Below are 14852 nucleotides of genomic sequence, written 5' to 3'. Positions count from 1 at the left end.
CAGCTTCGTCACGCTGGCCACGTAACCCGGAAGTGTCTTTGGACAGCGCTGGCTCCCAGCCTCTTAAGCGAGATGAGCACGCAACCCCAGAGTCGGTCATGACTGGCCCGTACGGGCAGGGGTACCTTTACCTTTACCTTTTTTAGCAGTTTCACCCTCAAACCTCAGTGATGAAGTAGACTCCGCATACAAGAATTGAAGATTAACATTTACTTCTCAGGGTGATATAATAATAATAATAATAATAATAATAATAATAATAATAATAATTTATTATTTGTACCCTGCCCATCTGGCTGCATTTCCCCAGCCACTCTTGGCGGCTTCCACAAAGACCAAAACTACACTAATACAACAACTGAGCAATTTGTATTATTCATATATATTCAGCCCAAAGCAATGTGTTTCTTTCCCCTGAGCCCGAGGGTTTAGTCTTTTTGCTTTCAAAAACAGTGTATTTCATAGCAATGCATTAATCCAGAGGTTTTCAGCCTTTTTGAGTCCTGGCTCCCTTGACCAATTTCCTTCTTTTTGTGGCTCCCCTGTGGGACTGAGGAGCCCAGTTATGCCCCCCCCTTGCCTGCAGAGCTGGTAGCCTCTCATCCCTTTCCAAACACCCTTGTGCAGTGTTCCCTCAGCCTCCTCTCCCCTCTCCTTGGGAGTCCTCTGGGCAGCTGCTGCCGTCTCTGGTCTGCCCCCACCCCCCAAAAGAGGTGCCTCCTCACACTGCCCCACAGGGACCTGGGAAGAAGATGCTCTCAGTCTTAGTGGCCCAACAGAGACTGGCCAAAGGTGAACACGAGGGCAGCATCTTACCTTGGGAGGCAGCAGCGGGTGCTGCTGGGCCTGCATGGTGGAAAGGCTCCCCTTCAGCACCGGGCACACAGCTCCCAGCAAACCTTGTACACAGCAAGCACAAGAAAGGCCAGGATGGTGCCTGCCTGTCTCCCACTTGTCTGTCCGTTCCCAACCTCAAGGACTGGTGGATTGGCTGGATGAGCTACCTTGACTGCTTGCTTGCTTACTCTGAGGATGCCTCAGCTCCTGGTACTCAGCACCCCCTGGCCAGCCCAAGAAGCCCAACATTGCTTGCAACCAGGGCTGTTGCAAAGAACAGCCTCTGGGAGGCAGAGATGCAAGAGGAGGGAGGGAAGGAAAGAAAGAAAGAAAGAAGACTAGAGGCCAGTGTTGCCTGCAGCACCCCTGAGCATCATTCAAGGCACCCCAGGGTGCCACGACACGCTGGTTGAAAACCACTGCTTTAGGGAACCCTCTGATTTTAACATTTGGGCCTCTGTGGTTTGCAAAATCTCTCTTCAGTGGGGACAATCTCTTCAAGGAGCCTCTGGAGAAGGTTCTGGTGGAGACCAGAGACTAACAGAAGGCTCTCCAGAGTGCCAGGAAGGACAGCAAGAAGGGAAAACCAGTGTTCCTTTCACTCGTCCTGATACTCCTCCAGCCACAGGACTGGTAATCAAATTACTTTCTCTCCTGCTGGGACAAACCAAAGAGGTTCCCGCACACCAGCTGGTAGTGGCTTAATGTCCAGATTAAACAAAGCCCCCCAAAAGGGAAGGCACTCCCCTTTAACTACCAATAAGGGAAGGGAAGGAGCTCTCCCTTAACTACCAATAAGAGGCAGACTACAGCACTTTGCCCAGGTGTGGACAGAGAGGACCTTGGACAGATGGGTCAACTGAATGACCTCTTGGGATTACTCCTTAGAGGTTTCAAGGAAGCCAAGGGAGATGCTTGTGGGTACGCCCCCCCATCCAAGATAGCAGACAAACACAAGGCTGACGTGAAGGCAATAGGACACCTGAGAAGCATAAGGGCAATTGTGTTAGGATCGTCCTACTCCCATGTAGGACCCTGGCAGAGACACATGCCCGACTGGCATGTTCTCTCCCTCCTGGTCGATCGGGAGCTTCAAAAGCTTTCTTCTGCCGGAACATCACAGCGACTGATGCCAACACACATCAGCACACTCGGTGATCCACAGAGTGTTCGCAGTTTGCGTAACAGAACTCAGCATTTTGGCTGATCTACTTTATTTACATATAAAACACTCGGAGCATTCTGACTTAGCTCCTTCCTCTTTCTCATCAGACAGCAAAAGAGAAAGAACAAAGGACAATAGTCCCACATCACGGAACACAGTAACATCGATGCATCCTGTCTCCGTCACTTTCCACTCTGTGGAATGAAAACATACACTGTCATGGGATAGACAACAATCCCATGACTGCAAACACGGGGAATGAATCTCCAACAAATTGACCTCATCTAACACAAGGAACAGGGTTGGTTCTGTTATCACCATGTTGAGCACTGCTTTCCTTTTGGGTGATGACGGAGGCAAAGTAGGTGTTGAGCAGTTCCACCTTCTCTGTATCACCCAGTAGCATTTATTCATTTTCTTTCAGAGGTCAGTCATATTATTATTACTATTATCATTAATCTCTTGCGAGCCTGAACTCATTCTGAGCTTTGGCCTGCCAGACCTCACGTATACTCTTCTTTCATGATTTCCCTTTTCATCCATTTCTTATACACACCCTTCTTAAATCTTAGCTCATTTGTAAACACGGTGCAAGCTTGCTGAGTTGGTGCCCAGAAGGTGGCAATATCGATAGCTCATCTCTCCTTTAAAGAGAATAATTTTGATATGCATCCACATATCGCCTGGCCTTTGGTCTGGACTGTCTGACCCTTGTTTCCCTCCCCTTATGGTTTTGATCTATGGGCCACTTTTAAAATGAGGCTGCATTTTAACCTGTATTTTAAATTGTTCCCCCCCCCCCATTATGTTTTTACTGTAATTTTACTGGTGTTAGCCACCCTGAGCCTGGCTCTAGCCAGGGAAGGGCGAAGTATAAATTAAATTATTTATTGTTGTTGTTGTTGTTAATGACTGGTTATCTCCACAATTGCCAGAAGGAATTTTCTCTCTTAGATCAAAGTATATCTGATTTGTAGGATCGCTATATATATGCGTGAAAAGAAGGCCATATTAAGGCAATTGATAGAGCTGCTTTATTCTAAGCATCCTTTGCTGTGCTTCTTAGTGCCCTAAAAGCTGGTACTCAAGATTGTTTCAGTAACAGGACAAACTGAAGCACTGGTCAAATTGTGACACTTTATTTAGAATAAAATAGGGTTGCTGCTGCCGCCCCTTGTCTTTGAGCACCCTGCCCCAATGACAAGTGCCTTCCAGAGGCACCATTCGCCCACAGAGCTTGCAGCCAAGGCTGCTGCGACAAACAGCTGTGCAAGCCTTTCGGAGGCAGAGATGCGAGAGGGCATCCGAAGAGGGAGGGAAGGAAGGAAGGAAGGAAGGAAGGAAGGAAGGAAGGAAGGAAGGGGGACAGAGGCCAGTGTTCCCCGTGGCACCCCTGACCATCCTTCAAAGCACACTGGTTGAAAATCACTACCCTAAGGAGTCTGGCCAAGCCTTCTCTCCCAACGATCTCCAACCTTCTATGCAGGAAGGAGATGGCCTCTACAGGCTCCCAAAAGATTGATTCTCCCACCTCCTATCTCTGTCCTCAGATGGTGCTTTTCTAGCTGGTGGGGGCAAAATGAAGAGTAATAATAATAATAATAATTTTTTTCTTTATTTCATAAAATTCCAACACTGCTTGATTGTAAAAAGAAGCAGCAGCACAACAACCTCAAAGCGGAACATGAAAAGGATAAAATTAACAATAAGAAAAATTAACAAAAATAATGTGAGAATTTCCAAAAGTTTATACGACAATAGACTGAAAGCAGGTCAAAACCTTCATTAGCTTCCTAAGCATCTGGGTAGGCTTGTCTAAACACGCTGAACAGTCACTGAAAAGAGCACAGTGTATCATAAAACAATTCCAGGCACCACAAGATGGTTGGTTCTACACTCTGGTTTATTCTGTTCTGGTTCTTCCACGTCTAGTAAAGACTTCAGTTGCTAATGAATTGCTGTTCACACTGAACAAATCTAGACTGTTTCTCCACCTGTGGAATCTTTTGTGTGAAGTAAGTTTGCTGCTCATATTTCATTCACTTAAGAGTTAGTTATCTGGTGTGAATTCTCAGATGCAAAGTCAGGCCACCAATCCCACTGAACCTCATTCCACACTCCATACGTTTTCATGGTATCTCCTTGGCGTGGGGTATTTCTATGTAAGGTAAGGACACCCCCAATACAGAAGTGCTTTCCACAATCTAGGCATTCATACAGTTTCTCCCGTGTGGGTTCTTGGTTGGACAATAAGTGCACTCCTACAACTGAAGCTCTTTCCACACTCCACACATGTATGCAGTTTCTCCCCTGCGTGGGTTTTTTGAGGTACTGTACAGTGAGATGGTGATAGAGACTGAAGCTCTTTCCACATACCATACATTTAAAGAGTCTTTCGCCTGTAAGGGTTCTTCGATGTGCAGTGGGTTCTTTGATGTAAAGTAAGGTGGTGATTCAGACTGAAACTCTTTGCACACACCATACAATGAAATGGTTTCTCCCCTGTGTGGGTTCTTCGATGCGCAATAAGGTTTCCGTTCTGGCTGAAGCTCTTTCCACACTCCATACATTTAAATGGTTTCTCCCTGGTGTGAGTTCTTTGATGTAAAGTAAGGTTTCCACTCTGGCTGAAGCTCTTTCCACACACCACACATTTAAATGATTTATCTGCTGTGTGGGTTCTTTGATGTGCAGTAAGGCTTCCGCTCTGGCTGAAGCTCTTCCCACATGCCATACATTTAAATGGTTTCTCCCCAGTGTGAATTCTTTGATGTGCAGCAAGGTTTCCACTCTGACTGAAGCTCTTTCCACACTCCGTGCATTTAAATGGCTTCTCCCCGGTGTGGGTTTTTTGATGTAAAGTAAGGACACTACCAATACGGAAGCGCTTTCCACAATCTATGCATTCATATGGTTTCTCCCCTGTGTGGATTCTTTGATGTTCTGTAAGGGCACTCCTACAAGTGAAACTCTTTCCGCACTCCATGCATTTATGCAGTTTCTCCCCTGTGTGGGTTTTTTGAGGTACAGTGAGATGGTGATAGAGACTGAAGCTCTTTCCACAAACCATAGTTTTTGATGGCTTCTCGCCTGTGTGGGTTTTTTGATGTGCAATAAGGCTTCCACTCTGGCTGAAGCTCTTTCCACATTCTACACACTTAAATGGTTTTTCTCCTGTGTGGGTTCTTTGATGTAAAGTAAGATGGTGATTGAGACTAAAACTCTTTCTGCACACCATACATTTAAATGGTTTCTCCCCTGTGTGAATTCTTTGGTGTGCAATAAGGTTTCCGCTCTGGCTGAAGCTCTTTCCACAGTCCATGCATTTGAATGGTTTCTCCCCTCTGTGGGTTTTTTTATGCTTGACAAGGTTACCAGCACTACTGAGGCTCTTTCCACATTCCGCGCATTGAAACGCTTTCTCCCCTGCTTGGGTTCTTTGATGTAAACTAATGCTTCCACTCTGACTGAAGCTCTTTCCACACTCCACACTGCTACTTCTTGTGCATTCTTCCTGTGGACTCAGTGATACACGGACATCAGTGTCCTGAGTAGTAAGGGATTTGGTTTTCCAGTTCTTCAACACATTTTCTACATGCTTTTCAGGTGATCGTTGATTTACAAATGTCTCTTTCTGTGCTTCATGCCCCACATTTTCTACAGACACCACAGATGGCTCACCATAATTCTTACTCTTCTGCCCATTCCCTGTTTTGAGGCAGAAAAAGAAAATGCCATTCAAATTACAACTCAGAAGCAGAGACTCTCATCATGGATCGAGCCCAGTTTTCCACTTCTCTGAGTTTACCTTTTTCAAGCATGCCCCCCTCCTTCCTTCCCTGACCAGCTGCATCTGAAGTTAGCTTCTGAATATGCTTCTGACTATGAATATGTTGTCTCAAGACACCAACACAAGTCCCTTCCTGCTCCTCCTCAAACTTGCTGAGCTGTGTCTGCTCATCTCTCCCCTTCCTCAGAGCCCCATCCAACTGGATCTTATCCTTCAACCCAAATGACGAAATACAAAATAGCCAGACACTCCTAGTGCTACTACTGCCATGGCTCTCTTCCCAAAAGCAGGGAAAGGCAAGATCTTAGCTCTCCTGCTGAGGGATAGCAGAGGGGACACGTGGGCCCAACAGAACCCCCCTGGCGCCCGTGAAGAGGATCTCAGCTCAGTGGCACTACAGAGGACATTTTAATTTGGGGTGCATCTCAGCACATGGAAGGGAAACCTCAGCCTGGAGGCCGTCTCTGCTCTTTAGAAGACCCTGTGTGGGCAACATTTTGCAAATTGAGAGTGGCTTGCCTGTATGCTGTGGGGCCAGAGACATTTACAACAAATGTAAATGTGACCTTTAGACAGGAGCAGAGCTTCCACACACCCTTCTCTGCCCTCCATCCAGGCTGGCAAGAAGCCCCATCTGATTTCAAGGAAACAACCCAGCCAGACCAAAAACACTCAAGGAAGATGGGAAGCCGGTCAGGGTCTGGGGAGAAGAGAGGCCCAAGGGCCAGCTGGAGAGGTTTGAAGGCTGCATTTTGTTACGATATAGAAGCAATGCGGCCGCGAGCTGGTAGCTTGAAAGCAAAACATAATGGGAATGTTGGGACTGTTCCGTGGGACACAGAGGGACAGTCTATTCACAGTGCGAAGCACCGGAATTAGCTCAGAGTGTAATATGAGCTGTACAGGAAGTACAGGAGGAGTTTGTCTCTCGACTGCTGAAGCTTGAAGAGAGCAGACATGATTTTTGTAACGCTGCAAAGACAGAAATAAAGGAATGTAAATACGTTTCTGTCTATCTCTCTCCCCTGCCCAGGGGGGGCAGGAAAGAGGGGGGGTGTTCTTCTCACGCTGAGGAGGATTGCCTATTGCGACCTAGCCTGGATCCTGCCGGGAATGCAGACAGGGAGGTCAACAGGAGATCAAGCCGGGTGCCTGGAGAGTGGCCAGTTTCTCCTGATAAAGGCTTGAATCCCAACATATGGTAGCACGGAGCCGATGGTTTTGATCCATGAAAGCAACAAGAGAGGTTGATGGATCGTACTTCATCCTCTGCAAGGAGATAGAAAGAAAGAATGTGGTAGCGGGCGGATGGAAGCTACAAGGACGGCTGAACACCGGAGGAGGTGTTTTTTGCTGAGCAACGGATTCCCTCAAGGTATGGTGATTTTATGGCTGTGAGAGTGAACGCGAATTGAAGCATTCTTCGGTTCACTGAGTGTCTGCTTTTGGATGAAACCAGCACTGAAAGAGAGCCACATATTTCGCATACTTGAGTCTTGATAAGCCTGGAATGTCCAGTTGCTAAGCAACGAAACGTCAGTAAAGTGGAAAGTTACTGGCCAGCAACGGAAGTAAGGCTGAGCACTGTGAGAGGCTGGAAAAACACTGAGAAAACAGCGTTTGTTTTGTCTGTATATCTCACTGCTCTTGGAGGGACTTTCAAAACAGCCTGCGTTTAGCTGCCAAGTGTGAGGCAGTAAACAGCCAATAGACTTTTGGAGTTTACAGGCTCGAGAGTGAGAGCTGAGGCTTGGATTCAAAATGGATACCAAGAAGGGGGGAGGCTTACCTTACCCACCTCCACTGACTAATGACAATTATTCCTCATGGTCTGTAAAGATGAAAGCCCTGCTTCAGAATCAGAGGATTTTTGGGGTGATTGATAACCCCATCCCTGCTGCACCAACGCCAGGTTGGAATTCACAGAATGTGAGAGCCAGGACGGCCATAATTCTGTGTATCTCAGATGATCAGCTCGTGCATATTCAGGGTTTGGAATACGCGCGTGAGATTTGGCAAACGCTGCGTAGAATACATCAAAGAGATGCTGGTTCTTCAGCGTTGCTGCATTTTGAAAAGCTAACCAATCTAAGGCTAGCGCCTGATGGAGATGTACAAGCGCATCTGACAGAGATGAAATTCTTACGCCAGCAGATGGCGGAACGCAATTTCCCTCTACAGGAAGAGATATTCTGCTTCATGATTATTAACAGCCTTAATCGGACTTATAAAACGGTTGCAAGTCAGCTTGGTTCTCTACCTGCCGCAGATCTCACGACAGAGAAAATTTGTGCCGTGATTCTCAATGAGAAAGACAGACTTGCTGCAATAGATGTCAAAGACAGGGGGAGAGAAGCTCGGAGTTCTGACACCCCCACTGCTATTGCTAGTGAAGAACAGGCTGTTGCTTTGAACGTTGTCCGTTGTTTCAATTGTGGACAGACTGGGCATCTTCAGCGGAATTGTAAGAAGCCACGTCAACAGAAAGGAGCTAAGGGGAGCTCTGCAAAGCCTGAGGCATCAGGCAAAAGTCGTACCAAGTCCCAGGTGAAACCTGCGAAGGCATTGCTGTCAACAAAAGCCGCATTTTCAACGGAGAACGCTTTTATTTTGGACACTGGAGCGACGCAACACATGACGTCGCGGCAAGATCTGTTTTCAACGTTTAAGAAGCAAAGCTTCACTGTGAAACAAGCCAATGGTCAGGAGCTGGAAGCGACCGGGTTTGGAACTGTGTATCTTGAGAGTCTGAACTTGACTATAAACAATGTGTATTTGGTTCCTGATTTAAAGTTCAATCTGCCGAGTGTTTCGCAGATCACAAAGAAAGGACTGACTTTGTCCTATGATAGAGAAAGCTGCAAAATCTTCAAAGATGGAGAGCTGTATCTTTCTGCCAGAGAGAAAGATGGACTGTATTTGTTGACTTTTGATCAAAGTGATTGCATAAGTTGTAATGCATCTGATTCTAACATGATTTCTCTCGCAGGTGTGTCGAAAAACGTCCAGAAGACGACGCAAGTAACCAAAGCTTTTCAGCGAGTGTATGCTGATGTGATTGGTCCTCTAGCACCGTCTAGAGGCAATGCAAGATATTATCTTGTGTGTGTGGATTATTTCTCTCATTATGTGTGGGTATATATATTGCAGAAACCACAAGAAGCCTTAGAAAGGTTTAAAGAGTTTTGTGACAAGGTTAAGGATGTTCATAATGCTAACATTGATTGTCTTTTCACAGATGAAAAGCCAGTTTTTCTTTTGCAGGATTTTCAGGATTTCCTGGATAAGAAAGGGATAAGGCACAAGACTGCTGTTTCTGCAGAAGCATGGAACAGAAGTGTCTGTGTGCAAGTGAACAAAGAATTGCAAAATGGCATGAAGGCGCAATTGCTGAGTTCACATTTGCCACATGAGTATTGGGCGGAGTCGATATTGTGTTATTGTTACAGTTGGGTGAGAAAAGTTTCAAAAGGTTTAGGATGTTCTCCTTTTGAGAAGCTGTTCCACAGAAAACCTTCTGTTGCCCATTTTAAGGTTTTTGGGTCTCATGTGAAGACTGAAGCTCCAGGTGGAGTAAAGAATGCTAGAGGCATTTTTGTGGGTTATGAAAAGGGTCTCTACAGAGTAATTTTGTCTGAATCTGGTCAGGTGATTCTCACAAAATTTCTAGAGAGTGCTCCTGAACAGGAGAGAGTAATTGTTCACACATTTCCCACTGAGGACGATTCAGATGATGATGATGATTTTACTGATTACAGTGGTACTGAAAATGACAGTGATAGCTCAAAGAGCTCAGTTGACACAGTCATTGAGAGGAAATCTCACACAATGGATAGACCTTCACAGGTGAAGGATGAACCACTGTTTACTATTGGAACTGGTTCTCCAAAGAGTCCTGAGACTGAACCACTGAGCAGAGAGGATCAGCACCTCATACGCAGGTCTGAGAGAGTTACAAAGGGTGTACCACCCAAGAGGTATTCAAAAGAGTTTGCTAACTCAGCTGTAGCATGTGTTACCATTGTTGACAACTCAAGACAGGTTGAAGCTGTGTCTAAGTCAGAGACAAAGACACAACAGAGAGTTACTAAGCGTAACACTACATTCCCTAGCCAAGGTAATGCAGATGCACTCATTCCTTGGAAGACAGACAACCAGAGAGGTACACTGGGGAAACCAGTGGCAGGTAGTTCCAAGGGTGGAACTGAAACAACAGGGGAGTGTTATATGTATAACAACTGTTTGTTTTCTTCTCTGGATCACGCTTTGCTCGCAGCGCACATTGATTCATATGGGGGAGTATGTTACGATATAGAAGCAATGCGGCCGCGAGCTGGTAGCTTGAAAGCAAAACATAATGGGAATGTTGGGACTGTTCCATGGGAAACAGAGGGACAGTCTATTCACAGTGCGAAGCACCGGAATTAGCTCAGAGTGTAATATGAGCTGTACAGGAAGTACAGGAGGAGTTTGTCTCTCGACTGCTGAAGCTTGAAGAGAGCAGACATGATTTTTGTAACGCTGCAAAGACAGAAATAAAGGAATGTAAATATGTTTCTGTCTATCTCTCTCCCCTGCCCAGGGGGGGCAGGAAAGAGGGGGGGGGGTTCTCACGCTGAGGAGGATCGCCTATCGCGACCTAGCCTGGATCCTGCCGGGAATGCAGACAGGGAGGTCAACAGGAGATCAAGCCGGGTGCCTGGAGAGTGGCCAGTTTCTCCTGATAAAGGCTTGAATCCCACAGGGGCCAACTAAATACTGATAGGAAGCCCAGAAGCAGGACATAAAGTCATCAGGCTTCTCCTTCCTCTCTTCCTTGGGCCAGTATACCTGAAGGAGCATCTCCACCCCCATCGTTCAGCCCAGGCACTGAGGTCCAGCACCGAGGACCTTCTGGCGGTTCCCTCCCTGCGAGAAGTGAGGTTACAGGGAACCAGGCAGAGGGCCTTCTCGGTGCTGGCACCCTCCCTGTGAAACACCCTCCCATCAGATGTCAAGGAGATAAGCAACTATCTGACTTTTAGGAGAAATCTGTTTAGGGAAGTTTTTAATGTTTGATGTTTTATTGTGTTTAATGGCTGGGGAAACCCAGCCAGATGGGTGGGGGTATAAATTATTTATTTATTAATATTAATAATAACATTTATATTAATATTTATATTTATATTACTGGAGCAAAAAGGGCCCCACGACACAACTAAGACTAAGCGCATACCTGCTGAGGTTCCCCCTTCTTTGGGGACCTGGAGGAATGGATCTTGTCCTTCTTCCCAACAGGAACTGAGGTCTGATTCTGCCAAGGAAAGAGTTAATATTAGCTACTTTTGGCCACAAAACATCCAGCCCTTTCAAATCAATCTGTATTTTTGACCGCAAAGGCAAAGAGGAGGGATTGCCATATCCAGATCCTACAAAGGCACGCAACATGAGCAGGTGAGGGCCTTGTGGTCCTCACTGTCACAAGGGATGTGTGTGTGAATATATGGATGGTGCTTCAGAGAGCAAAGCTGCAAATATCGTACATACACAAAAAGAGGGACCCAGCAGGCTATTCTCATTCCTACTCTGCATGAATAAATGGCACAAAAGAGTGGATCCACACCTTCAACATCTAGCAGTCCAGAGGCATAAATATCTGCCCTTACCTAGAGAGGCCACCATCTCATAATTCTCCTTCATGACTTCCTTGTGCAGAGCTCTTTGGCCACGATCCAACAGAGCCCACTCCTCCTCCGTGAAAAACACAGCCACCTCCTCAAAGGTCAAGAGGGCTTGGATGGTCACCAGATTCTGGAAGAAGAAGAAAACTTTTTAAAGGTCCCTTCCCTACTGGACACACAAGCAAGTGTAAACTGGGCTACTTCTGGGACTCCCTCACCTGTTGCCATGATGCACTTCAAAGCAGAGAGCAGCTCTTTGATGTGAACAATGGACAAATACAGATTCATTTAGGGTCGGAGACATTTACACAGATGGCAGACCTATGACTGGCAAACAAATATTAAGCAAAGCTAGACAACATCTGGAACTGGCTAAATGTGCCTCAAATTACACCTTTTCTAACAAACCAAACAGTTACTGCACATGCCTCTAGACCCTAGACCAGGGGTAGGCAAACTAAGACCCAGGGGCAGGATGTGGCCCAATCGCCTTCTTAATCCGGCCTGTGGACGGTCCGGGAATCAGCGTGCTTTTACATTAGTAGAATGTATGCTTTTATTTAAAATGCATCTCTGGGTTATTTGTGGGGCATAGGAATTCGTCCATTCTCTCCCCCCCTCCCCAAAATATAGCCTGGCCCCGCACAAGGTCTGAGGGACAGTGGACCGGCCCCCAACTGAAAAAGTTTGTTGACCCCTGCTCTAGACCCTAGACCCTTACCTCAAAGTTGAAATTCTAATTACAGATACCAATCCAAAATCCAAACACATATTATCAAAAAAACTAAAAAATGGTGAAAACAAAACATCCTATGTACCCCAACTTTGGTATTGTTAAAAAATATTCTTTTAAAAGAGATAGCAATGCCAATTTTGAGCTTTAAACAATTCATCACCTTTGTTTTAGTAGCTGCACAACAAGTCTTTGATCAAAATTGGAGATTTCTGGAACACTTGCAGTTAAGACAATGGAAACAGAAAATCTGGACGATTGCACTTTCAGAAAAACTGACCAAGGGAGCTCAAGCATTAGTTGGAAAAAGCTACGAGGGTGACACATACGCTATGTTTTCCCACAGAGACACACATTGGGGGGATGCTTTGACAGAGAGTTGTTTTTAAATGTTTGTTATGTTCAACATTTTGAAAAAACAAAACTTATAGAATACATATAAATTTAAGGGGAGGGAAGAAGCAGGGACCAGTCCAGGGACTGCAAGGCAGAGACAGGGAACAGGAAGAATGTCAAACTTTACATAGAAGCTTTAGAAAACCATGTCTTGGTCTTTAGGGGACATTTAGCCTGGGTTTGCCCAGTCACTCAGGTTTGTGAGGTTTTAGGATCATATCCAAAACCTCTTAATGAGGTTTCATGGAAAACCTGCCTCTCTAGGAAGCGGGAGGAGGGGTGGTTGGCAGGCGATTCCCCCTCCCCTCCCTGCAAACATAAATTCCCTTGCTCCCCAAAAAGCTCTATTTCCCCATTTGCTTTGTGAGAAGGTCCCAGGTCCAATCCCTGGCAGAGGCAACGAAAGAGACCCCCCCTCCCAAAAAACTCATCATGTGAATGAAGGTTGCCCAGTGTTACATCCCCCCCCTTAACCCCATGGGAGAAAAAATCCCTCATTATTACACCTGTTTACAAAGGGGGGCAGGGCTGCGTCTGAGGGTGCCCCCCCCCCCGGTTATAACAGCCCCTCAGAGCAGCCTGGTGTCGTTAGGCCCGTTTTGCTAGAGGGGTTTTGAGTAGTACCATACGACAACCCTCAAGGGTACTCCAGTCTCATTATTATGGATAGCTTTTTTCTTTTTAAGGCAGGGTCCTGGATGTTGGGCTATGCTATTAGGGGCGGGGGGCGTAGCTCCAAGGCAGAGCAGCTGCTTTGCATGCAGAAGGAGGTGCCCGGTTCAATTCTTCCATTCCTCAGGGGCAGCTTTACCATTGGGCAGCCTCAGGTGGTTTCCTCGGAGGGAAGGATCCCGGGAAGATGCAGACTGGAGGCGAAGCCTGTCTCTCCCCTGCAGAGGAGCAGCCGGGGCGGAAGAAGCTGAATGACCAAGACGCAACGGCTTCAATGGGCTTCCAGCTTCCGGCTCCCCTGATTGGTTCGCCGCCGCCTCTCGGGTCTCTTCTGATTGGTTCTCTTTTTCCCGGGCCTCCATTCATCCCTTCCTGCCGCGGAATCATCAACAACAACAACAACACCGGACTTACTCAGAAGTAAGCCCAGCTGCTTGTAATTGTGGCGGGGACCAGAGAGGTAGCGCGTCCTAGCTTTATATAGGTTTTCTGGAAGCAGCGCGTTTTAAGTCAGCCCAGGTGATTGCGATGCTATTTCGCTTCCAGGTAAAAGTGCACGAGCGTAAAAGCCTGACTTGGGTTACAGGTCTCGCCGCTGGTCCCAATGAAGGGAGAATTACTTGCACTTCTTCGCATTCTTCTGGTTATGGATATCCTTTTCCACGATTATTTTATTCCAAATAATAACGTATTGCAAACTGTGTCAGAAGTACTTCATTTTGTTTTAGTTGAGATCCCTGCATTGCAGGGGATTGGACTAGATGACACTTGGGACCCCTTCCGGTTCTATGGTTCTAATTCCTCCAGTTAATTGGGGCGGGGGAGGGGCAGTTTCCCAACGTAGCCCCAAGAGCAGGAGGGCCAGGCGCAGCTCGTCACGTCCGGTTCTCATCCGACCACAGGCTGCTCTGCTCTATGGTTAGGCAGTCTCCAGGCGGGTGGGGTGGGGCGTCAGTGGATGGGAAATCAGGAAGGGGAGGGCTGATTGCCAGAGAGGACAATCATAGAATCATAGAATCATAGAGTTGGAAGAGACCACAAGGGCCATCGAGTCCAACCCCCTGCCAAGCAGGAAACACCATCAGAGCACTCCTGACATATGGTTGTCAAGCCTCTGCTTAAAGACCTCCAAAGAAGGAGACTCCACCACACTCCTTGGCAGCAAATTCCACTGTCGAACAGCTCTTACTGTCAGGAAGTTCTTCCTAATGTTTAGGTGGAATCTTCTTTCTTGTAGTTTGGATCCATTGCTCCGTGTCCGCTTCTCTGGAGCAGCAGAAAACAACCTTTCTCCCTCCTCTATGTGACATCCTTTTATATATTGGAACATGGCTATCATATCACCCCTTAACCTCCTCTTCTCCAGGCTAAACATGCCCAGCTCCCTTAGCCGTTCCTCATAAGGCATCGTTTCCAGGCCTTTGACCATTTTGGTTGCCCTCCTCTGGACACGTTCCAGTTTGTCAGTGTCCTTCTTGAACTGTGGTGCCCAGAACTGGACACAGTACTCCAGGTGAGGTCTGACCAGAGCAGAATACAGTGGCACTATTACTTCCCTTGATCTAAATGCTATACTCCTATTGATGAGGCCCAGAATTG

At 46.7% G+C, this 14852-nt stretch overlaps 1 protein-coding gene across 1 annotated transcript; it reads right to left on the bottom strand.

Annotated features, from left to right (window-relative positions):
• Positions 1 to 3598: 3598 nt before the first annotated feature.
• Positions 3599 to 13610, bottom strand: LOC308469723 (uncharacterized protein). The gene is made up of 4 exons (XM_080992595.1): positions 13393 to 13610; positions 11438 to 11582; positions 11008 to 11085; positions 3599 to 5710 (listed from the first exon to the last, which is right to left on the bottom strand). Exons 1-4 carry the CDS (start codon positions 13393 to 13395, stop codon positions 4386 to 4388), a joined length of 1551 nt encoding a protein of 516 aa, XP_080848721.1. The 5' UTR covers positions 13396 to 13610; the 3' UTR covers positions 3599 to 4385.
• Positions 13611 to 14852: the final 1242 nt, after the last annotated feature.

The sequence above is a fragment of the Podarcis pityusensis genome (genome assembly GCF_964106645.2).
Source record: "Podarcis pityusensis genome assembly, chromosome: 2".
Lineage (NCBI taxonomy): Eukaryota > Metazoa > Chordata > Lepidosauria > Squamata > Lacertidae > Podarcis > Podarcis pityusensis.
Note: the sequence above shows the minus strand (reverse complement) of the source record. Positions and strands in the feature narration are given on the sequence as shown.